Genomic DNA, 24312 nt, shown 5'->3' with positions numbered 1-24312 from the left:
CGTTTTAGTAACTGATACATTTGAATTGTAAATCGGCATCTTCAAATTAATTTGATAACTAAAATTAAAAACACATTATATTCTGGAAATTTTGTTTCTTAGATGAAGACCAGTGGAGACATGTTCTGTTGGTATTCGTGAAAACTGCTGGACAGAATACATTGTTTAAATTGATAATACAAGCTGGTCTAGAGACTTGATATTCCAGACAAACTTCTTGTTCTTGTACAATACAGATGTCCTTTAATGAGATCTTTAATGGAATGTCTGTGCTTTACACAGGTCAGCTCACAAAACACCTGCTTTAAGCTACAGTGCAAAATGCTAGCCTCTAGGTTAGCTATTGTAATATATTACAAAAATGAACACAAGTTCTTTCCCTTTACCTGGTTCTTAATGTGTTTTTGTAGTTGTGTTCATTAGGAAATAGTATTTTTTCACCCTTTATGAGTTGTTAGCCAAAGGGGCTGTAACAAACATGAGGCAAGCAGAGACTTGGAAAGTATTTGGGCCTTGAGGCTTCCTTTGTTTTTCTAGGGAACCTTCAACTGCCAGCATGTTAAATAGCTAGGCTGGCCTGTTGGATGATGAAAGACAGGTGGCCTGCTTACCTCCAGCATTGCAGCTTATAGTCAGTCAACAGTCAGATAATGAGTTCAGTAGTATACTGTGAACTGACCATACATACAAGAATAAGCCCAGCTAAGTCCAGAGGAACTTAACAACTGAACTAGTTTGCAGTGCCAATCCACAGGAATATGAATTAAAAGAATTTAAATTTTAAATTAAAAATCTTAAATTTAAATAAAAAATTAAGCTAAAATTAAAACTTTAAAATTACATTAAAATTAAATTTTATTTATTTTGTAAAAATTGTTATTTTATTTTGATAATCTTTTTTTCTTCTTTATTTTTGATATTCTTTACATAGTTAATCAGGGCAAAAAGGTTCAAGGGCTATAGGAAAGTAGGTAAGACTATTATTTCCACATTGTTTTTGTCATGTAACTGGGGTAAAGGGGGTGATAACGGGAGAAGCCCCACCTAGTCTCCCACCCATCCCAGGTCCCTGATGTGGGCGTGCCCCGAGGGTCTTGCTCAAGTGGTTTTGATAGTTCAGCAGTTCTGAATTGCTGCCAGTCTCGCCATTCCAAGCACGATGAGGTCGCTGAAGAATCCACTGATTGACATAGTCCTTCTTAGAGTCTTCGTTTGCCCAGTTTTTCACTGCCAACATATAGCTGAGGTAGTTGACTGACTTGTTCTGTCCTCTGTCTTTTCATGATTAGTGTTCTGAGTCCAGCAGTTCAATTGGGGATAAAATTAAATTTTAAATCTAAAAACATTTTAGATTTAAAATTTAGAAACTTTAATGTATTTATTTGTGATAAAGAGAGCTGTCTCCAAGATTTTGCAGTAATCAGGAAGCTGGCGTCAAACCTCAATATTTGATGTGATGTGAGCTTCTAACCAGCTATGTGATGCAGGCTTTCAGCTAGCATCTTGACTTCTAGGCCAAGATGCCAAACACTTGGTTTGGTGTTTCTTTTATAAACCACTAAGGTTTGGCATGATTTGTTATTTTGTGACAGTTTTCCTGCCTCAGTTCTTTTTTCTTTTGTGGAACAGTTCTCTTGAATTATTTTTTATCATCTGTGTGCTGTTCACTTGAACTGTTTGGTATCTGGTTTTTGACCTTACAGTGTTTATGGAGTACTTACTGTGTGTTGGGTCATGTGGTAGATGCTGGGGATACTAAAATTCATGACATATATGTGTCACCTTGACGTATATGTAATGAATTCTGTGCTTCCTTCTATTTAGTTGAGTACCTGAAAACATTCTGCAACTTAAAAAATTTCCTGAAGTAGGTAGGCATTTGGTCTAACAGTTAAGACAGCCCCATCCCATGGCAGACTGCCTAAGTTTGAATCTCAACTTTGCTCCAGACTCAGCTTCCTGCTGATGTACATTCTGAAATTTTGAAGTAATTGAGTTATTGCAACACATAGGTGAGGTCCAGATGGAATTTCTAGCTCCTGGATCCCACCATGCCCAGCCCTACCAGCTGTGGGCAGCTGGGGAGCAAACAAAAGAATGGGTGTTCTGTCTATTTATGCCACATTGCTGCTTAAACAGATGAACAAAACCTACCAGATACACGTGTGTATCTAGGGAAAAATGTACAGTAGTGAAAGATAAGTGGTGTTATTGCAAAAGAAAGGCATTGTTGCAAAAGGACAAAAAATATTGGTTAATACAAAATAAAACAAGGAGACAGAGGTGGTACAGGTGGTACCTCTCCACACTTACGCAGTAGGAATCAGGTGTTTTGGGTCAATTGTTTTAGTACCATTGTATCTACTAGAATATGAACGGACCTGCAGCTGGCTTCTTTCAGCCCTTCCCATGAGTAACTTTTCTCTGTTGTTACACAGGGACTGAAGATGTTTGGCTCGAGGCTTCTCTGGATCCAGGTCCAGATGACTTTGATATCCCTATAATATAGGAGCTGAGATAACCTATAAGGCCTGTAGCAGAAAGCTTCAAGTGGCATAGATGTTCTCTACCATTGCTTATAGGAATGTGAAACGGCACAGACACTTAAGAAAACACTTTTTGTTTTAAAGCATTCCAGACCATATGATTGAGCCATTCCATTACCAGAGATTTTCTCAAGAGAAATGAAAACATATGTTCACCCAAAAAAGTTCTTCACAAATGTTCATAGCAGCTTTATTTGTAGCATCCCCATACCAGAAGAAGCTGAAAATGTTTATGAAGAGACAAATGGCTAAATAATGTGAGGTAGCCACAGTATAGAAAACTACTCAGAAAAATGAAGTGATTTATTAATACATACAATGTCATGGATGAATCTCAAGATAATTACTTGGCTAGAAGGAAGCTTGAGAACAAGAGCACATAAAATGTGATTCTGTTGATGTAAATTCCAGAAAAAGCAAACTCACGTGTAGTGGCAGAAACTAGATCAGTGGCTGCTGGAGACTGGACTGGAAGAAGGTACAGCTTTTAGAGTGGCACAAGGACATTTTTGGGAATGGAATAGTTTGGTATTTTGATTGGTTTCATGGACATGACCAGAAGGCAAAACCCATCAAGTTGTATGCTTAAAATATTTACATTATTGCATTCAGTTTTACTTCAGTAAAGTCATATTTATAAAATGAAAACAAAGGCGAACTGGGTACATAGTAGTGACATTTTTGGCAACAGTTGTGACAAGGAGACCTATGTTGGAGTTACAAGTCACTTAAATTTATTTAAGATTTATTTAAGATTTATTTAGTTTTTGCTTGAGAGAGAGAGAGAGAGAGAGAGAGAGAGAGAGAGAGAGAAACACAGAGAGAAACAGAGAGAGAGAGACTGGAGAAATAGATCTTCCTTCCACTGGTTCACTCCCGAAATGGCCACAGTGGTTAGAGCTGTGCTGATCAGAAGCCAGGAGTCAGGCGCTTCCTTGGAGTCGCCCTTGTGGGTGCAGAGGCCCGACACCCTGGGCCATCCTCCGCTGCTTTCCCAGGTCATTGGCAGGGAGTTGGATCAGAGGTGGGAGTGGAACCAGTGTACATGTGGGAATCTGGCACTGCAGGTGGAGAATCAGCTTGCTACACTACCATGCCAGCTCCAAATTAAAAAATTTAAAAACCAATTTTTATTGCTTCAATTAGAGGGAATAAAAAGTTTAACAGATGATAAGTACCAATTCAAGATTTTTATTAAACTGTGATGCATATTTTCTACTTTTTGTTTTTGGAAGGAATGCAGCAGATTCAGTTTCAAAGTGTAGGAAGCATTGGACTGAGATACTTTGATATTGAAAATTATTGGGGATTGGGTAATGAAAAAACACAAAGGTGATTACTGAATTTTAGCATCATATAACTTTGAATAAGAAAATCTATAGTATTTTGTAATTAATTTACACATTTATATTCTTTAAAAAGATTTTAGTTATTTTTATTGGAAAGGCAGATCAGATTTGCAGAGAGAAGGAAAAACCTAAGGAAAGATCTTCCATCCTCTGGTTCACTTCTCAAGTGGCCGCAATAGCCAGGGCTGAGCAGGTCCAAAGCCAGGAACCAGGAGCTTCTTCCAGGTCTCCCATGTGGGTGCAGGGTCTCAAGGCCTTGGGCCATCTGTTATTGCTTTCCCAGACCACAGGCAGGGATTTGAATGGGAAGTGGAGCAGCTGGGACATGAACTGGTGCACATATAGGATCCTAGGGCTTCCATCAAGCCACTCTGCGCCCACACATTTATACTCTTTAATAAAATTTTTTATAATGGTAAAAGTATGGTAGTTTAATAAAAAAAATAAGGGTGAGCATATTCCACATTTTAACAATAAAAGCAACATCTCAGCAATTTATTTATAGATTTTCTTCTGAGCACCAAGAGCTAATGAATTTGAATTTAGATTATTTCCTGTGAAAACAAAAACCAATTTTTAAAAAAGATTTTTTATTTATCTACTTTTTTTTATTTGAAAGAGTTGCAGAGAGAAGAAGAAACAGACAAAAAGAGAGGGAGAGCTTCCATCCACTGGTTCACACCTCACATGGGTGCAACAGCTGTTCCCAAACCAGGAGCCAAGAGCTTCTTCTGGGACTCCCACGTGAGTGCAGGATCCCAAGGCTTTGGTCCATCCTCTACTGCTTTCCCAGGTCATCAGAGCGGATGAAGAGCCAATGTTTTCAGAGTGACTTTTCATCCCATTGTGGGGTCCAGGTTTTCATTGTCTTTCCTGTTTGGATTCCATACTACTATATAATACAACAGAAAACTAGTGGAAGATTTGTAGTAAGACAGTGCCAGCTGTTTTAAAATGCACACTATGCCATTAGGGAACGACGTTGCTATGTAGGTAGGACGACAGAAATTTTTCATCACATGAATCTTTTCAAAGAGACCTTCAGAGAGTATCTAGGAAACAAGGTATGTGCAAGACCAGTTGGAGTAGTAAGAGTTCAATGAATTAAAATGGCAGAAATGACATTAAGTTTTGACTTCTTGTTTTAAATGACTTCAATTATTTTCAATTAGTTTTTAAAAATAAACTTTAAAATTTTAAGTCTATGATAAGTCAGATGGAATCCCAAAAATTTAGTGCATGGAAAGATATAATCATAACTCTGATGTATATATTTTATAGTTTTTAAGCATATAGAAGTGTCTAGAAGCAACCCCTCAGTTCAAACAGTGAGCTCATACAATGTAAGTATTAAAGTTTATGGATGAGACCTGGTATGAACTTGACTGAAGTAACAAAACCTTATGGAATTATCTTTTTTAAAGCAACCACCTCAATCGAATTAAATCACTTGACATCTTTTAAATACAAAATATGGATGAGTTACTAAGTGTGTTAAGATAAAAGTTACTAAATGAAACACATATTTCATACTTCATGGTAATTATGACAACTGGTATTCTTTCTACAGCTGGGGAGGGAGCATGTGGTGCCTGGTTTGTAGATGGTTTCTGTGCATCAGAGCTATAAAAGCACTTGGGGGACTGGCAGAAATTTAGCCATACTGATGATTATTAGTTTAGATGAGTGAGGTGTGAATATTCTTTCCAAAACAAGGTCTTTGAGTTCTCTACAGTTGTAAGAGACTTGTAAGATTCTCTGGATCAGCATTAAAATTCTTTGTCTCAGTTTCTAAACCCACCTTTTTTTTTTTAATTCAACACCACACAATCTCATCGCTAGAGTAGGGTTTGCGCGTCTCTAGACATGGCCAGAGTGAGCCTGGAAGCACCCTTCTTTTGCACTTGTACTGCTAAAAGCAACACCCAGTATCACCCAACCACGGAGGACGTGACCTTCCAGGGTCGCGCTGTTCCATTTTCGTAAATATCACAAAGTTCCTGGAGTTGGGAGACTGCTTACATAAAGCCGCAGTGCGCATATCCTCTCCAAAGCCTTTAAAGGTTGGAATTCGGAAAAAAAAAAAAAAAAAAAAAGCAAACTTCTTTGAAACCAGATTGTTTTTTCTCCGTGGAGCAATTGGAAGTTCTACCGCCCGCAAAGCTTTGTAACCCGTTGTCCCACTAGAGGGAGACAGAGTCCAGCTTTTCCGGAGATGGCGCCCTGGCCTTCGCTCACAGGCTGTTTCTATTTTCTCAGGACCGGCTGTAGGCTCGCAGCAGCAGCTGCCGCGCGTAGAGCAGATTGTTGGGAGAGTCTTAAGGAGGCGCATCCACCTGGTCCTGCCGCCCGGATTCAGCGCCCAACTCAGCCTGAAGCGTCGGGACCTGCTCGCATTCTCTCCCCGCGCTCTTGCTGCACTGTGCGAGCGGCTCGGCCACTCCCTGCTCATTGGACAGCGAGGCTGCTGGAGTAAGGGGTCTAGGCTACCGCCAGAGACCCTGCCCTGTACTGTGACTTTCTGAAAGGTGACTGCTGGTGTCGCCGGACTGAAACAGCAGAGCCTGGGGTGGGACGCGGGGAGCCGGCTTCGATTGCAGGGCCGCTGACTTGTGTTTCTCGGGTGCTTTGAACTGGCTTCTGCGGCCCTCCTCCGCCCCATCTTCCTCCTCTCCCGCCTTCAGCAAAGCCACACCGGCGACACCTGCTCGCTCCAGTTGGAGGTTGGAGCTCGTGGCTTCTCAGTGGTGACGCTCCTGGCGCGCTGGTGACAGCGGGGCAGAGGCGGGTTTCTCTCCCTCCCCGTCCACCATGCCGAAAGGGGCCGCGGGCTGCATGCGTGGGGGTCTGCCCGCAGCCCTCGAAGGCGTGAGCCAGGGGCCGAGGCTGGCTGGGAGCTGTTGCTAAGTGGGCAAGTGGACTGAGCGGACCGCACAAAGTCTCCGCGAGGGCACCCGCGGGCACTGGGCTGCGAGCTGCGGGACAGGGGCGCCAGGACAGCGGTCGGAGTCTCCCCTGCAACTTGACCGCATCTGCCACTCCGCACTAGATGGTGGAGGCTGCTTCCCCGAAGGTGAACCTCCCCCAACCAATTGCCTTTCCCCAGAGAACGGGACGGTCGCAGGTGTGAGTGAGTGTGCGTGAGCCGCAGAGCCGGCGCGAGGAGCCCACCCGCGATGGGGCTGGAGCGGTAATTGCTGCGAGCCCGCTCGGAGCCTCACATCAGGGAGCTGAGCGCACAGCGCGCATCCGGCCGGGACTGCGGGCGCCAGCGGCGCTGCCCAGGGCTGCGGGACTGGGGCTTGTCCTCGCCAACACAGCTGCTGATTACTTGGACACCGTGGAATAAAGAGGCGGAGAGAGAGGAGACCTCGCTCTCGGACTCTGCCTTCCAATCGCTTTAGGGGAGAATTCTAGTTTGGATGTCGAGAGATTCCTGAGCCTTCTGTGCCATCGGAGGAGGAAACGCATCCTCGCGCGCGCGCACACACACGCACGCCCGGGGCCACACTTGCACGCCCTCCACCAGCGCACACCCGCTGGACCCGGGTTCCCTATGCCCCTGGATGCTGGCGGCGGATTGGCATCTCGGAAGCGATGCGAGCGCGGTAAGGCTGGCGCCGGCCGCGGACGCTGCAGGAGCTTCGCTAGGTGTTGCCACCTCCGGGAAGCCGGGCTGCAGGTAGGAGCGCAGCGCCTCGGGTAACCGCGGGGCCGTGGGCACTCGAGCGGCCGGTGAGCCCCGCTGGGCTCAGGTCTCCCCGCGACTTCCTCCGGCGCCAGGGGCAGTAAGTGGCTGGCTCCGGAGAAGATGAGAGGTGAGGGCAGGTGCCAGTGGGGCGAGCAGGGTTGGGTCGTGGAGAGGGACGCCAATCAAGCAGATTCAGGGCGCGGTGCCCTCCCTCTCCCTGCTGCCCCATTTCCCCTATTCAGCGAGCGACGTGGTTGAGCATTGAAGTGGGTTTTCACTGTCCCTCACCCAGTCCAGCCGTGGCTGGTGGCCGTTCTGGACTCCTAATAAGGAATTGGGGATTCGCAGTAGAGGGAGGCTCACTGGGATGCGTCAGGTCGCCTTTCTGAAATCTCTACTTTCTGTTCACTTCTGATTAGTTAATGCACGGGCCTGTCTGCAGGGGTTGGCGTTTCAACGAAGCTGTGGGTTTCTATACCCCTGTTTTTGTAAGGAACAGTGCTAAAGAGTTCCCGAGCCTTATCAGTGTTTAGGCGCAGACGCCTGATTACTGAACGAAACTAAGCTTTTGTAAAGAGCTTTTTAAGAAAGGATCCTCCTTGCGGAAAGCGTTCAGAGAAAGAACAGCTTCGGCGAAGCTAACGGTTTTTCGTTTCTTTCCGGATAGATGTCACCCACATCTTGCTAATGTGACACGGGTTTCCTGCCCAAATGCTTTGCCGCTCCTTTTCCCACTCTGCTCTTAAAAGGCGGAGCGCCCACCAATAAGCGCTTCTTTTAGGCTACTCATATCCGCTTTGCAGAGAGAAACGTGGCTTTTCTAGCTGCTAAGGAAAGTTTAAGGTCCCTCGCCCCGCCCCGTTTCTTCTAGAACTGCAGGTTGAGCTATCTAGTCTGCCTTGGGAAAGGGCCAACCCTAGCGCTCGCAGGGTTTGCCTTGGCAGTATTGCCCTTCCTAACCCGGTGTTACACAAGTGCCTGAAGCGCTTGGAATCCAGTGTGTAGTTTCTGTGGTGGCCAGTCGCATTTCAGCTTGTGCTTGGTGAGTTTGGCTTTGGGTAACGGGACAGAAAATAACCTCGTTTTGAGTGTGCAGTCTGCCTCTTAAATTTTGCGAAGCCCTCTGCCCGCTCCACCAACCTTTCCTCTGAACAGTACCCCCAAAACAATGTGTGAGGTCCTTCCCTCTGGGCTGCATGGGTTGCAGTGGCTATTGACTGCAGGATAATGACCTGTTTTCTGCCTGCTCCGCTAGTTTGTTTTAGACATCAACATTCAGATTGTTATCAATTAGCACTCGGAAAGTGCTCTATTAGGCAATATAAGTTAAGACAAAAGAGTCATTAATTTCAGATTTCTGTCAAAGGCTAAACCGAGATAACTAGCAAAGGATATTACAAAACACCACAAAAGCTTAAAAAAAATCAGAGCAGTAAGATTATTTGTATTTACTCCAGGTTTTCCATATTTACTCATGTACTCTTACATGTGATGTGAAATCACCAAAGAATGTCAAAATTGGCACCTGATATCCTTGATTTTAAATAAAAGATCAGACAGGTGTTTAACTGCATCTCTCCTTACTTTATTCTGCTCTGAATCTCCCCTTTAGTCAATTGTTTGGATCTTGACCTTTTTAGAGTCCTCATTCTTAAAGCCAGCAGTAATCTCTTGAAGTCCATCAGTAACCACATTGCAACCTATTTTATTTTTACTTGCCCAATATTCAAATGGAAACTGTTGTACTGTGTTATTTATAGACATACGACTGGAAACAGTGTCATTGCTTATTGAATAGTTAGGCACAGGGAGTTGATTAATAGCCAAGCATATGTTTGTGCTGCTGTATTCAAATTGGGCCCTTTTGGAGATGAAAAGCTCGATTCTTTGAAAACTGTAGCAGTTTTGGATGTTTGAACTCGTCTCTGGGCAGTCTGTGCCTGCAGAGGAAGCAGCAGCAGATTCCTGACATGGAGGGAAACACCTTTGTAATGCGCGGTCAGGCTGGGGAGGAGTTGTAGGTTTCTGAATGTGTCCTTTGTATTCAAGAAATATTAGTTGTTTTAGCAATGACCAAGTGGAGAATGAATGTTCTTTGAGATATCATGGATCTGTGTTAAAATGCATACATGCTACTAGGAACTGCATAATAGCATTTATTAGCCACCAAGTTAAAAAACATGATGACAAGGCTGTAAAGATTTGTTTGTAGACATGGCCACTTTTTAAAGATTTATAAAATGATGAAACAGGGGCTGATATAAAATTATGAGAAAATTATTTTGTACCTTATCAGACCATTTTGGTACTCCTGAATTCATTGGTTTTCAGTGCAGTATGTGATGACCATCTTAAAATATATTGCTATCTTGAAATTGACAAAGTTTATTTTAGAGTTGACCTATCACCAATTGCAGCTGAAGGGTTACTGTATACAGTGTCAGCTGGGCTTCCCCAGCATTTCCCAGGCATTTCTCATTATGGCCCTTAAGAAGAGGTATGTCAGACTGAGCCCAAGTTCAGCTGTGGCTGTAAGCTGACAGACTTCTAACACGTATCCCAAATGAGGTGTGCTCCAAAGTGTCATCAGTTCTTTCTAATATATTTGAAAAGATGAAACAGCCAGAGTGCAAACAGTTCAGTGCCTCTGCTTTTACCTCTGCAGTATTTTATTAGAGATGCCTCATTAAGTCTCGTTATTCTGCAGCTGTTTTGTTCGCTGAAGATTCAAGTAAAAACAAGGAAATTTGCCATGCAGGGCAGCTCTGTTTTCTTGGTGAAAAATCATAGGTTGAAGTAAAAGAAATGTCCAGCATAGTCCCCTCTGATCTATGCCTGACATTTACAAACACAATTCATCACCGTGTTAGTGGGACTCTATCAAAACAAAGAGGTAATGCATTAGTACAGACTGCTGCTACATAGGAGGCCATGCCAGCTGAATCGGCTTCATACCTGGCCCATTTGCCTGCCCAGGTTTTCACATGGATCTTGCTTTTGAATCATCAATTTTGTAAAGCCATGCAATATGGGGAATTTGTCGTTTTATTTGAAAATTCTTTGCTTAACTTGATTTTGTCACTTGGACCATACTGAACTATTTATTACTGAATTGGAAGGAATAATTTTACATTGAGTGACCATGAGTCTATTGAGAGAGTGGATTTATGTTAGGTTTGGAGCACTGAAATGGGAACCACCGAGGTGGGCCTAGCGAACAAATTTGTACCTTCAAATTGTCATTGGCCACTGACTTACTGGGTAATTTTTAAATGTTTGGTTTTGTTCATTCAGGGCAGTGACTCAATATTCTTGTCAGTTTAATAGGGTGGAAATTCTTTGATTTGCATTTTGCAGAAATTTTAAGAATGGTTAAATTTTTAGTAGAGTATTTATCTATTTATTTGGAAAGTCAGATATACAGAGAGGAGGAGAGAAAGAGAAGATCTTCCGTCTGCTGGTTCACTCCCCAAATAGCCACAACCACCAAAGCTGAGCCAATCTGAAGCCAGGAACCCAGAGCTGCTTCTGGGTCTCCCACATGGGTGCAGGGTCCAAGGCTTTGGGCTGTCCTCTGTTCCTTTCCCAGGCCACAGGCAGGGAGCTGAATGGAAACTTGGGCTGCTGGGAACCTGGAGCATGCAAGGCAAGGACTTTAGCCACTCGACTACCATGCTGGGCCTGGTTAGACTAATTTTAAGAGGAATAGCTAGAGTTATTAGAATGTGAAGAAAGGGGCCCGGCGTGGTGGCCTAGTGGCTGAAGTCCTCACCTTGAACGCACCGGGATCCCATATGGGCACTGGTTCTAAACCTGGCAGCTCCACTTCCCATCCAGCTTCCTGCTTGTGGCCTGGAAAAGCAGTTGAGGATGGCCCAATGCATTGGAACCCTGTACCCATGTGGGAGACCTGGAGGAAGTTCCTGGCTCCTGGCTTCAGATTGGCGCAGCTCCAGCTGTTGTGGTCACTTGGGGAGTGAACCATCAGATGGAAGATCTTCCTCTCTGTCTCTCCTCCTCCTCTATTTATCTGACCTTGCAATGAAAATAAATAAATCTTAAAAAATAATGTGAAGAAAGTAGTGCTTAAGTGCATTTGTCTGTAATATCTAATCTGTTCATATGTATATACATACGTATACATGTGCTTTTAATAATACTCATGAAAGATATTGATTGTGTATTAAAGGGAGCAAGAACAACTTTATAAAAAGTATACATTTTTAAGTTCACAATTTTCACCGTTTTACATGATTTACAGTACAAACCCATAGTTTAACAAGTCTTGTTTTTAATTGACTTTTGCTGTTTGACCCATGATTACATACAGTATGGCTTTCTCTTCAGCTTTTCTCTTCAAGATTCTTTTGTTTGCTAGGCTACAATAATGTATGCAGAATACTGGGATGTGTTTGTGGACACTATGACTGTGAGTTTTAACACATTTTAAGCATTGGATATATCTAAATACTGCCCTTATTAAATATATACCTCCACAGTCCACAAGCCACACATTGTATTGCAACATACTATTCTGATTTACAAATAATGCCTACACATTTCCCAGAAACACGGATTTTTATGCTTCCGTTTATGTTACATTCACTAAACCTGCCTACTGTCAATGGGTATAGTATGTTGGATTTCATCTGGTCACTGGAATCAGTCCAAGTCTGGTCTATTTCTGCAATTAAATGGTATTGCAACTGGGAGGTATGAGATCTCAAATTTTCTTGGAAATTGGGTGAAAATTAGACCTAAGCTGTAAGGAGAATGCTTCATTTTGTTCCCAGGGTTCCATGTGGGGGTATAAGATATGACTAAGGAATCAGAGTTTGTGTGCTTGAATTAGATAAAGTCCTTTGAATCATTTCCTTCAGTCTCTTGCATTATTTCAAAGACCCTGTACTTGTTTTATGATTTCCCTAGAGTGTCCAGTGAGCAGACATCTTCTTTCTCCTAAAATTGTCACCTAGACATTCAATTAAACTTGTATTTATTATGCAGCTTTTATACAGTGGAATTGGGAAAGCCTTTACAACGAGATTGATAATGTGACAGTGTTGCACTGTAGCAGTTGTGGCAATAGGTTAGACCTAGTGTTGCGGTTAAACGAGGACAAGCAGGGGGGCCAGCCTGCCTTGCTCTCCTGAGTGTCTCCGTGAGCTGTCAAGCCTAGCCTGCAAAGGAAGCCTTGGAGTGTAACTTTTGTTGAATACACAGTGTGTTGTGCTCAATATTGTTATGTTTTCGTAGTTTTTGCTGCTAGGAACTATTCACTGGATAATTGTATGCGTGTGAATGGACAACTGTGTTGCCCTTTAAAGGTCATGCAAAGATTCTAAACCTTTCAATTTGCAGTGTTAATTGCCTATGGCCTCCTGTCGCTGCACATGTTGAGCTTGATAATACCAAGTAGCACTTTGGCTTTCATTGGTGGCTTATGCAGCTTTTTATAAACAAACATATGAAAGTACCTATAGAATGCACAGCAGATGAGTTTTCAAAAGGTGTGTTTTTATTTTGGAATTAGAAGTTTTCAAAAGTCAACATGGCCTGGGCTGTGAGGCGATAGGTTCTCTATGAAGCCAAAAATGCAACCATTCAAAAATTATAATCCATAGGTGAAAACTCTGCCATTCCTTTGTTTGGTTCTGGGTTGAGTTCTTTTTAATCTAATATCCTTCATGGAGAATCAGTAGAATTGTGCTTAAATATGAAAAAAGTAAATATGTTTGCTCTTCTCTAATGGTGCCATTTTCTAACATCCACAATACACCTGCTCTATTACAAAAAGATTGCCTGTATATAAAAAAGCAAGGTATGTTATTTGTCCCAGTTTGCTTTTTTGGCTTCAGAGTCTGCCTTTATGGTCTTGTGTAAATAAAAGCAGGCATCTAAAAAAGGATTATGTGGTCAATGTAGTTTTAATGGCAAGACCTCCACCTGGTGATAGAATGCATTGTCAGAATGTATTCTTTGTGAGAGCAGTCCTTCTAGGACTCTACAATGTGGTCTACTAAAAATACAGAACAGTACAAGCTAAAGGAATGAATTTGTGACTGCTAAGCTCAATCAAAATTTCAGAAATGACTAAGTTCATTTGAGAAAGATAACATGCATATTTGTATTTTAAAAATCAGTATTAGCCTATATGCTGTTACATAAGTATTAGCCTATATGCAGCTACAGATTCATAGGGACACTTCCTACTACCGTTTTATCAAAGGCAGAAAAGCCTCATTATCTCTATCGTTTCTTTCTTGCCTTAGTTTTACCTTTGATAGATGCGTGATAAGCAGGAATCATTTAATGCTGCTGGCATGTTCAGAAAATTTTCCTTAGTGGTGACCATCAGATACATCTTACACTTTGAGTAAGTGACCTGGTCCTGCTGTTTGTATTTTCTTCAGGAAGTTGAGTTGAGTTGAGTGAAATAGCTCTTACTGTAGTTCTGTTCTGGTACAAGAGGTGAAAGAAGGTGGATGGTCCACATTTAGGTGAAGCAATCCAGAGGCCAACAGGAGAGAAAGGGCATTGACATCTCTTGCTCCAAAAGAGAGTCCCCATTTTGTGATGCGTTAACTTTAAGGAAGATGTCTCAGGCTTTTTTCACAGGTTGTTTTCTTGGAACAATATATGGCAATAGATTTGTGCTAAGGAAGGCATGTAACACTATTGCAAACCCTTTTAAGATTGATATTTGGTGTATTTATACACACTCAGAGTCGGACCAAAATTTATACCTTGCTTTTGAAGATATATTTTCTCTTCATATCATTTGTTGAATGGTTAAAATGGTTTGCTGTAGTTTGCAAACACATTTTGGAAATGGCTTGCATAAAATCAATGTGGTGCAGTGGCAGGAGCCCTAGAAATGGTCTTGTAGCTCTAATACTGAATAGCCTTGTGACACAGGGAAATCATTTCATCGCATTTATAGAGAGAAGGAGAGACAGGGAGAAATTCACTGATTCACTCCCCAAATCGCTGCAGTGGATGGATCTTTCCAGCAGCCTCCTCCAGGTCTTCTGCATAGATCAGGGGCTCTATTCATTGAAGTGTTCTGTGCTGCTCTCCCAGGCCATAAGCAGGGAGCTGGATTGGAAGTTGGAGCAGCTTAGACATGAATTGATGACCATATGGGATACTGGCGCCACAGGTGGGCTGTTACCCTGCTGTGCCATGGTGCTGTTCCCTAAAAAGGTACATCCTTTGTTTTTCACATGTCCAGGATTATGAAGCATCATGCCATGAAAGTACAGTATCTTTGCATGATGTATTGCTTGTCTGAAAAAGCTTGTCTTTTAATTTCCTAAAAGTCAAACAGCCTTGTAAGCATTTTTCAGTAAAGAAATAATCTGTAAAAGTTTTCCAGTATCAAGATTGGATTATGATGATGATCACAGTGATGATGATGAGGTTAATTATGATTAGGGTCATGACTACAGACTGTAGATGTGGAAACAAAATTGAATCAGACCAAATCTTATAATTTAGTTTGGTAATCTTTCTTGGCCTACGTGATGCTGTTTTGTTGCAGCACAAATTGTGATAGGCCGTGGATGCCAAAATCATCTCTGTTGTAGGTCTTTGCTCTTCTGCTTGTCCTAATGGTTACAGAAATAAAATGGGTTGATTTGATCAACTGAAGTAGAATGTGGCTAGTAAATAAAATCTTCATAAATGGAATAATTACACAAATTCATTAAAAAAATCTGTATATAATTCAGGAGAAAGTCCAGTCATTTATTCAAGAAGTATTTACTGATACATTGTGTTAGTCAGTGGGCTTAAGTAACAAAAGTTTATTTCTCACACTTTTGGAGGCTGGAAATCCACAATCAAGGTGACAACTTCCTGGAATGAAGACATCCACTTTCTCTCTGTACCCTCACGCGGCAGGTTTTGGGGGTGCAGAAAGGAGAGGAGAGCATATTTTCAATGTCTTTTTACACGAGTGTTAATCCTGTAAATGAGAGTTCCACCCTCATGACCTAGTTACGTCCCAAAGGTTCCACTTCCCACTATCACATCACTTGGGGATTTAGATTTCAGCATACAGATTTTTGGAGGAGCACTTTCAGTTGATCGCAAACCCTCCAGGTGCATGGGGTGTTTCAGTAAACAAAAAGAGGCCAAAACACTTGCCTTAATTGAGTTTGTCATTTTAGTATTTTGTTTGAAGATTTGTGATGATTGTGAAGGAATAGAACATTGTATTGTACTGTATCTGTTCTTGTTAGTAATTCTTACCTATAACTGTGAATTACAGGTTTGAGATAGTTGAAATGTCTGAGTTGAGTGACTTGTGAAGAAAGATGTCATCATATATCCTTAACATGAAGCATGAAACCAAGGGTGACAAAACTATTAGCTCTTTTTCATGAATCACAATTGTGGAGTGACTTAGATTATGGCGTGATGTGTCCTAGGACTTCATAAACAGGTTGCAAATTTAAATTCTTACAGGTGACCAGCTGGGGATGTGAATGAATATAGCAGACCAAGTAGAAGGAAAAAAATAATAGCAACTGCCTCTGGTCCTCAGGTACAGTGCAGGAGAGACAAAGATGGAAATGCTACACATAAGTAGATAAGTAGAATTGGACTCCAGTATTTTTTTTCAGGGGGGGCATTTCTGATTTTTGCAACAAGTTTGTAGGTATATGTAGTTTAAAAATTTACTCAGTTGAGAAGTAGAGAGGGCGAGCCCTCCCATCTGCTTGTTTACTTTCCAAATGCTTGTATCAACTGTGACTAAGTCATGTGTGAACTGGGGCTAGAAATTCAATCAGGGTCTCCTGTCTGGGTGGCAGAGACCAAAGTGCTTGAGCCATCACTCCCAGGGTCTGTGTTAGCAGGAGTCAGGGTCAGGAACCAGGAATCAAACGCAGGTGCTCCATCATGGGACATGAACTTTTTTTTCATGATTTGTTTATTCCTTTTTTCTTGAAAAATTTAGAGATATCTTCCACCCACTGGTTCATTCCCCCTACCAGCCTCAATGGCCAGGCTGGGATGATCCAAAACTGGGAGCCAGGAACTTCTTCCAAATCTCCCACATGAGTGCAAGGGTTCAAGGATTTCTGACACACATTGGCAGGGAGATGGATTGGAAGTGGAGCAGCCAGCACTTGAACCTGTGCCCTTCTGGAATGCTGGTGCTACAGATGGAGGATTAGCTTGTAATGCCACTGTGCTGGGCCCAGGGAAATGAACGCTTTAACTGCTAGGCTAAATCCCCATCCCCTAGATGTGTAGTTTTTCATTATGATTGTACCAGGGTAACAATGAATTTAAGTTTTTAAAACTACATGGGTCAACAGACATATTTTCAGGGATATGCTGGCTAAGACTTGTTAGTGTGTCACATTTAATGAGTGGTGTGTGAGGGCAGTTAGGGAGATCTGCATGTTGCCCCTTTTTGTCATCTCTAACCATAGTCCTCTAATCCTGCTGACATCTGGAGTTGGTTATGGGCAGTAAAGGACTCAGCAGGAGGAGCTAAATGATAACTCAATCTGACCGCTGTATTTAGTTGAATATTTTCTTTTTGACTCATTTTGTAGTTGACAGTGAGCTCACATGAAAGTTGATAGTATCTCGGAGGCTCTGAAAGATGTCCTGAGAAGGCAGAAGTTTGAATTCATTTGTGAATGTCCAGAGTGGACTCTAGCTCAGCCCTGCTTGGTAGTTTGGATTAGAGCCTCTTAAATTTCTCTGTGTACACAAACAACCTAGGAAGAGAACTACCAAATCTAGTTCTGCAGTAGGAATTGAGATACTGCCATCCTAACAGGTTCCCAGGTGAAACAAATACTGTTGGTCTATGGACTATGGTTTGAGTTGCAAGATTTGTGTGTGTTTGTGTGTGTGTAATTTTTTTTCATTTTTTAACTTTCTAAGATACAGTTCCTTAGTCTCAGGGATTTCCCCCCTCATTCCTCCCACTCGCTGATTTCCCCTGTATTATTACAATAGTTAGTCCCTCAACAACAGTCGCAAATCCGTCATTCTGCTGTTTAAGTGTGTCCTGACATTGCAGGTATAGACAATGGTAGGAAGTCTCTACTTCTGTATGAAAGATGGATCACCAATGAAACTGTTAGATATATTTTGATGAGTGCTTCTCGCACTGAATTTTGTTTCATGTGTTTGGAAAGGTGGATGGCCCCCGACTCCCCACCTCTTAGAGAGGGTTCTCTCTGTAGAGAGCAGCTGAAACCTGGTCACATTGACTGTACATGATTTTCTCTAAGTCTTTTCATCTGAGCACAGGATTTGCATTTTGCTTAGTTTTTCTCCTATTCAGAGGTCATGTTTTTCTCCTAAAGCAGAGATCAGAAGTTGTTATTCACGAACTAGCAAAGTTTGATTTATCTCCCAGTTTGACAAAGTAATTTTATGAGGGGGGGTCTTCAAAAATTTCACAGAAAATACATGCTATGAAAAACTTCTTTTGGATTTCAAAGCTTATCCTACCCAAACAAACCTGTTACTTCCATTTTCTGTGACTACTTTGAGTGTGTTTTATTTCATAACTAAGGCATTATGTTATATATGAATTTATCCTAGTATATAAGCTTTCCAAAACATATTTGGAATTTCGATAGTGATTTTTTTCCTTTGAGAGTTTTGATGTCAAAATTTTGGCCATGGTATTTTGATTTTCATTCTACTTGAGAGGCTGCTTTGACAAGGAAGGAGACTAGACTTGGCAAACGGTGGTTTTTCTTGTGTGTTTATTGAGCATACTACTTTAAAGTGAGTATTGTTAAAATTTTTTTTCTCCCTGATCCCAATTTTCCAAAAGTGGTACATTTAGGATTTAAGACGTTATACCTTATGATTCAAGTACTCTGAATAGCTTATCTTCATATATTAGTAGGGGTTTTGAAATTAGCATTTATTTGAAAGGTAGAGTGATAGAAGAACTGGAAAGTTGTTTCATCCACTGGTTTACTCCCCGCATGGCTTGAATGGCCTTGACTGGGACAGGCCAAATCCAGGAGCTTGCAACTCCATCTGGTTCTGCCATATGGATGGGAGGGGCCCACACACAGAGGCCATCTTTTGCTATTTTCCCAAGTGCATTAGCAGGGAGCTGGATCATAGGCAGAACAGCTGGGACTTGAACTGGTGTTCCAGTATGAAATTCTGGTGTTGCAATTGGCACCTTAACTTGATGAGTCACAGAGCTGGCCCCTGGTAATGTTTCTTCCCTACACCAGCTTTGCTAATTTCAGAAGGTAGTGTTGGAGCTCAGGGATATGACTCTTCCCTGCTGTCACAGGTCAGTGCACTGGTGACAATATTTTGTCATTAATTTTATCAGCGCTTGGAAAGGTACATTTCTCTATGCTGGTTTCTTAATGATATACTTAGATTTAGACATGTCAGTCTGAGGAGGTGAAGCAATTTGTCCTCTTCTCAGTTGTATGATTAATATGGTTCACAATAGTCATGCTATTAGATCTTCAATTTTTTCTTCTAAGTGCTTAGAAATTTTTAAATATAAGAATAATTTTTGCGTATTTTTAAAGCTGGATGGGCTATGGACTCATTTTATTGAATGTATATAATATGTACGTAATAAACATGCAAAGACGAGCAGTGGGCACCTCTTGATACATGTACTGTATGTTTCTTACAGGTGTAAGTGTTCTATGAGGAATTATGAATTTGTGTGTGTGTGTGAGTGACATAGAAACAAGTCAAGTCTACCTTTATCTTGAATTTAAAATCTATACATTTTCAGCAGAAGGCCCAAGACAAAAGTAAAATACACATGCTGACTGAGATTTTTATTCTTTTTACGATTTATTGTGACCAAGAGATTGAGACTCCATCTGCTTGAGAGTCTGCTATTTTATAAATTAAATAGAATTTGTCAATGTCAAATTTAAGTGTTGTTAATCACATATGGAATATATTTTGATTGCTCTTGTCAGTTACTTGACTCATCATTCATTAGGGAATTTAAATCCATTTATTCTTATCTACATAATTACCATTTTCATAATTTATCATGGACTAAATTTGCTTTCTTTTTATACCTTCAGGAATACTGTTGACTGAGACACCATTGTTTTTGGCTTCAGTGATACTGAAAAGTTTTGCTATTTAGTACAGAGAATATGCATTCATATATTTTTTCATTTTATTTTTGTGTTTCTGATTTTAATAAGGCATTTCTTAAAAACTATTTATTTTTATCTGAAAGGCATATTTACAGAGAGAGACAGAGCTTGCATCTGTTGGCTCACTCCTCACATGACCTCAGTGGCCAGAGATGGACTTGTCTGAATCCAGGAGCCTTTCCTGGGTCTTCCATGTGGGTGCCGGGGTCCAGGGACTTGTGTCATTCTCCCTTGGTCTTGCTGCCACAAGCAGGGAGATGTATAGAAAGTGGAGCAGCCAGGACTAGAACTGGTACTCATACGGGATGTTGGTGCTAGCAGTTGGAGAAACTGCCTGTTAAGCTATAGCCACAGGCCCTAAATAAAGCTTTTAAATGTTGAGGCCATGGGTGATTTCACAAATTTAAAATTATTGGACTAGGACCTGGGCTGATGGCTCAATGGCTTTATCTTCACTTTGCAAACACCAAGATCCCATATGTTCTTGGAAAAATTAAAACCAAAGTCTTTTTAGTGCTTCCATACAGGAAAAAGAAACTGAATAACTTGAATGCCATCAATTTTTTCACTCATTGAAAACTGTACGAAGCATAAAAACAAAGAGGATAAACCACTGCAAGCTTCAGAAAGTGATTCTCTTCACTTATAGATTAAAAATTTTCCAAATCAGTATTATAGGGAAAACTAAAAATTGAGACAAAAACAAATCTAGAGTGACATTTCAGATAGTTATGCATATCACTCCTGGTTATAAGAAAAAACATACAAACTTTATCAAAAAAGAAACACATTTAGGGGCTGACACGATGGCTGAACTGCATAATACTCCATCTCTATGTGCCAGCATCCACTAAATATGGTCACTGTGGTTTGTGTCCAGCTGCTCCACTTCCCACCCTGCTCCTGGTTTTGTCCTGGGAAAACAGTGGAGGATGAACCAGAGCCTTAGAACCCTGCACTTGCTTGGGAGATCCAGAGGAAACTCCAGACTTGGCTTCAGATCTGCTCAGCAGTGGTGGTTGTGGCTGTTTGGGGAGTGAACCAGTAGATGGAAGATCTTTGTTCTCTGTAAATCTGATTTTCCACTACAAAAAAATAAATCTTACATATTTATTTTATATATTTTATATGTATCATTTATATATAATATATTATATATAAATCTAAATCATATGTTTATTTTTATTGGAAACCCAGATATACAGAGAGAAGGAGAGACAGAGGAAGATCTGTCCGTTGATTCACTCCCCAAGTGGCTGCAATGGCTGGAGCTGAGCCGATCTGAAGCCAGGAACCCGGAGCCTCCCCTGGGTCTCCCATGTGGATGCAGGGTTCCAAGGCTTTGGGCGTTCCTTGTCTGCTTTCCCAGGCCAGAAGTAGGGTACTGGATGGGAAGCGGGGCCACCGGGACATGAACCGACATCCATTTGAGGTCCTGGTACAAGCAAGGTGAGGATTTCAGCCACTAGGCTACTACACTGGACCCAATGCATCTTTTTTTTTTTTAAGTATGTATAGTTGATTACTAGCAAAACCCGAAGTTTAATATAAGCTGCAAAAGGTTAATTTATTAGATGCAAATTTTTATCCTGCATTTATTTTAAATGATTGACCTGCACATATGAGTATTCCTTTATACCTAAAATCTTTGTCTCAGTCCTTGATTATGAGATCTTCATTCTGCGAGGCATCGAACATATTGAGAAACTAATAATTCTAAATCAGTTAAGTAAAATGGGCCTGGTTTTTGTCTGTATTGTCCAAAAGGATTCATACTTGATAAAAGGTTTTCAAAATTCCCTTGTTATTGTAGCCAAACATTATTGTTCCAAAAGACCCTATATAAGCCTTCTCTTTTTGCTTTTTAAAAATTCCCTTGCCTCAGCTTCCTTGAATATGCTTGTAGTTTACTCTTGAACACATATTCCCCTTGTAATGCTATTCATGGGTAAACTTAACTGATCTTTAAAGGTTGTGCATGGATAATGTGTATTATGAAAACAGTATGAATGAATTTCAAATACATTTTGCATCAAAATTAATATCTTAAAGCTCCATTATGTTTGAAGTTTTTGGAGTTCTCTTTCATAATTAAGACTAATGATGAGTGAGATAGGGAACCTTTGGAACTTACTGAAAAAGATGTATCTATTCTTCCACAGATCAATCCTCAGTGTGATATTAGTGAGAAATTCAGGTGTTATATATTACTGACTGAAAGTAAAAGCCATAAATGGAATTAAATGGAAACCAAATATATTGCACACTGATTTTTACTCCATGTTATACCACCAGAAGGGCCTGGTGAACCATGGCTGTCCTTGCCTCCTGTTCTTTGCTGGTAGTGGATCACAGCAAGTCATTGAGGGGAATCTCAGGGTTTAGAGCTAATATGTGACTTTATTATTTTTTTAGTCTGTTTGAGGTTTACTGGATAGGTGGTGTAACAGCTTGGAGTGAACTGACTAAATAGCTGCAGTCAGACATTAAGAAGGTGGCAGGGCTAGCATTTTGTAGGATATTAAGTGGAAGTGGTGTTAGGTAGGGAACCAGATAGAGTGAATACAGGGGAGAAAATTGAAGTCAGAGGGAAGTTTATTCTATCTTGCATCATTACACAAAAGCAAAGGAAACCCTTGACCTTTGAAAGAGGAAAGAAATTGGATAAAGGTCAAATTAACAGTAATTCTTGGGGGGACAAGGGTAAAAGAGGAAATAAACTGAAAAATGTAGAGGAGAGAAAAAAAGCCGCATAGTAACAGATCAGCTCATCTACCCTTTCCCCCAATTCCTGTCTCCTTTTTGTGAAAACCCAGACCAAGACATTTCTGTCCAGGCCTTTTACTGTATTAAAAGTGAGAAATAACAGATCATGTTCTTACTTTGCCACTGGATGGTTATTAACCCTTGTCCATATGCTTGTAGGCTACTTGAACATACCTGCCACTGGAACATATCTTAGTGTTCTGTTTGTTGCCTGCACTGATTGTGAAACTCCTGAGGTTGAGGAGTGTGTCTTACTCTTCACCTTGTACTATTTAAGTCTATGCTTAACAGGGCATTTCTGGTCTTCCGTCTGTTGGTTGACTACTCAGATGGTTGTAGTGGCAAGAGTTGAGCTGGTTTGAAGCTAGAAACCAGGAGCTTATTCCTAGTCTTCCTTGTGGGTGTATGGTTCCGAGGCCTTGGGCCATCCTCCACTGGTTTCCCAGGTCATAAGCAGAGAGATGGATTGGAAATGAAGCAGCTGGGACAGGAACTAGCACCTATGTGGGTTGTTGGTGCTGTAGGCAGGTTATCAGCATGCAACACACTGTGCTGGTAACCCATAAATGCTGAAATTTTTTATTCTAAATCTAAGTTTCCTTCTTTAAATTCCATAAGAGAAAATACTTATAATCATAAATAGCTATATTTGAGAAGTTGTTTACAAAATATTTGCATGCACATGATTTTATTTGATATTGTGAAATGGCTAGTTATGATTGAGATAGGTAAATGACTGAGAAAGATACAAATGATAGAACTAGTGAGCATCAGAGTCCAGTTTGAATTGAATTCAAAGCCTATCTATGCTGAGACCATCATTCATGGATATCTCAGCACATCAACTATTCTTTTGTTTTATAAAATCTTTTGAAGGATCTTTAAAAAACAGCCAAGCACTGCCTGCCATTGTCTACCAGCAATGTCAGGACACACTTAAATAACAGAATGATGGACTTGTGACTGCTTATGAAGCACTATGTTATTGTAATAATACGTGGGAAAGAAGTTGGGGGGAGGGAATTTGGGGAGAGGGTAGGAAAATCCCAGAGCCTATGGAATCATACCATAAAATTAACAAAGTAGAAGGAAAAAAATTTAGGGAGGGTATTTGGGAATTACATTTTTTAGTAGGTCACCCCAGGATTCATGTAGTCATGTGTTCTCTCAATCTTATTTCAGAAATCAAGGCTTAGGCTGTCTTGTAAAGGAATTGTGAGTTCTACATAGGATACAACTGCACAAATAATTTCTCCACCTCTTTAATGCTTCTTACATGTTTTATAAGTCCTCTGCTTAAGCTGGAGTGAATGAAACAAACAAAAAAGGCCAACCTTGGAAGTTCATGTCTCCCTAGATCAGAGGATGCATTAGCTTACTGTCCTTCGTAATAAAAATATCTGCCTTTGGCAAAGGACACATATACTTGTATCCTGTTATATAATATTAGGGCTCCTCAAGCTCAAGATTTCCCAGCTGTAATGCAGAGCAGTGAATATGTGGCATCCACATTGTTTTGTTTCATGCTGTAGGACTTGAGGACGAAGACTGTGAAGTGGGATGTGCATGCTGCTTTCTGAGCTCTGTCTCTGACCCAGGAACTTGGCGGTATTTGCCAGTACCTGTGAAAGATGAGAGGCTAACTCATGGGTTTGCAAGTTGGGTAAGTTTTTAGACTGCTCATTCTTCTCAATAGTATATCTGCCACATCAAAGAAAACTTGCATTTTTCTGCATAGCTGATGTCCACTTTAGTAGTCACTCAAATATTGTAATATGGACTAGTGACCTTTTATACTGCCTGTTTTCTTTTCACTA

General features: G+C 41.0%; 1 protein-coding gene and 1 pseudogene across 7 annotated transcripts in view; both read left to right on the top strand.

The window, feature by feature from the left end:
* The window catches only part of LOC118757597 (histone-binding protein RBBP4-like), a 40498-nt pseudogene extending 34078 nt beyond the window's left edge, over window positions 1–6420 (top strand).
* A 789-nt stretch (window positions 6421–7209) lies between these two features.
* Window positions 7210–24312, top strand: part of TAFA2 (TAFA chemokine like family member 2) — a 395137-nt gene continuing 378034 nt past the window's right edge. For all 7 annotated transcript variants that reach the window (XM_004582983.2, XM_058673110.1, XM_058673111.1 and 4 more), the window contains exon 1: window positions 7210–7577. In XM_004582983.2, coding sequence (XP_004583040.1) covers window positions 7462–7577 — 116 coding nt within the window. In that variant the 5' untranslated portion in view covers window positions 7210–7461. The remainder of the gene's footprint in view (window positions 7578–24312) is intronic.

Source organism: Ochotona princeps, chromosome 15 (assembly GCF_030435755.1).
Source record: "Ochotona princeps isolate mOchPri1 chromosome 15, mOchPri1.hap1, whole genome shotgun sequence".
Lineage (NCBI taxonomy): Eukaryota > Metazoa > Chordata > Mammalia > Lagomorpha > Ochotonidae > Ochotona > Ochotona princeps.
The sequence above is the reverse complement of the archived record's forward strand: the minus strand, read 5'-3'. Positions and strand labels throughout refer to the sequence as shown.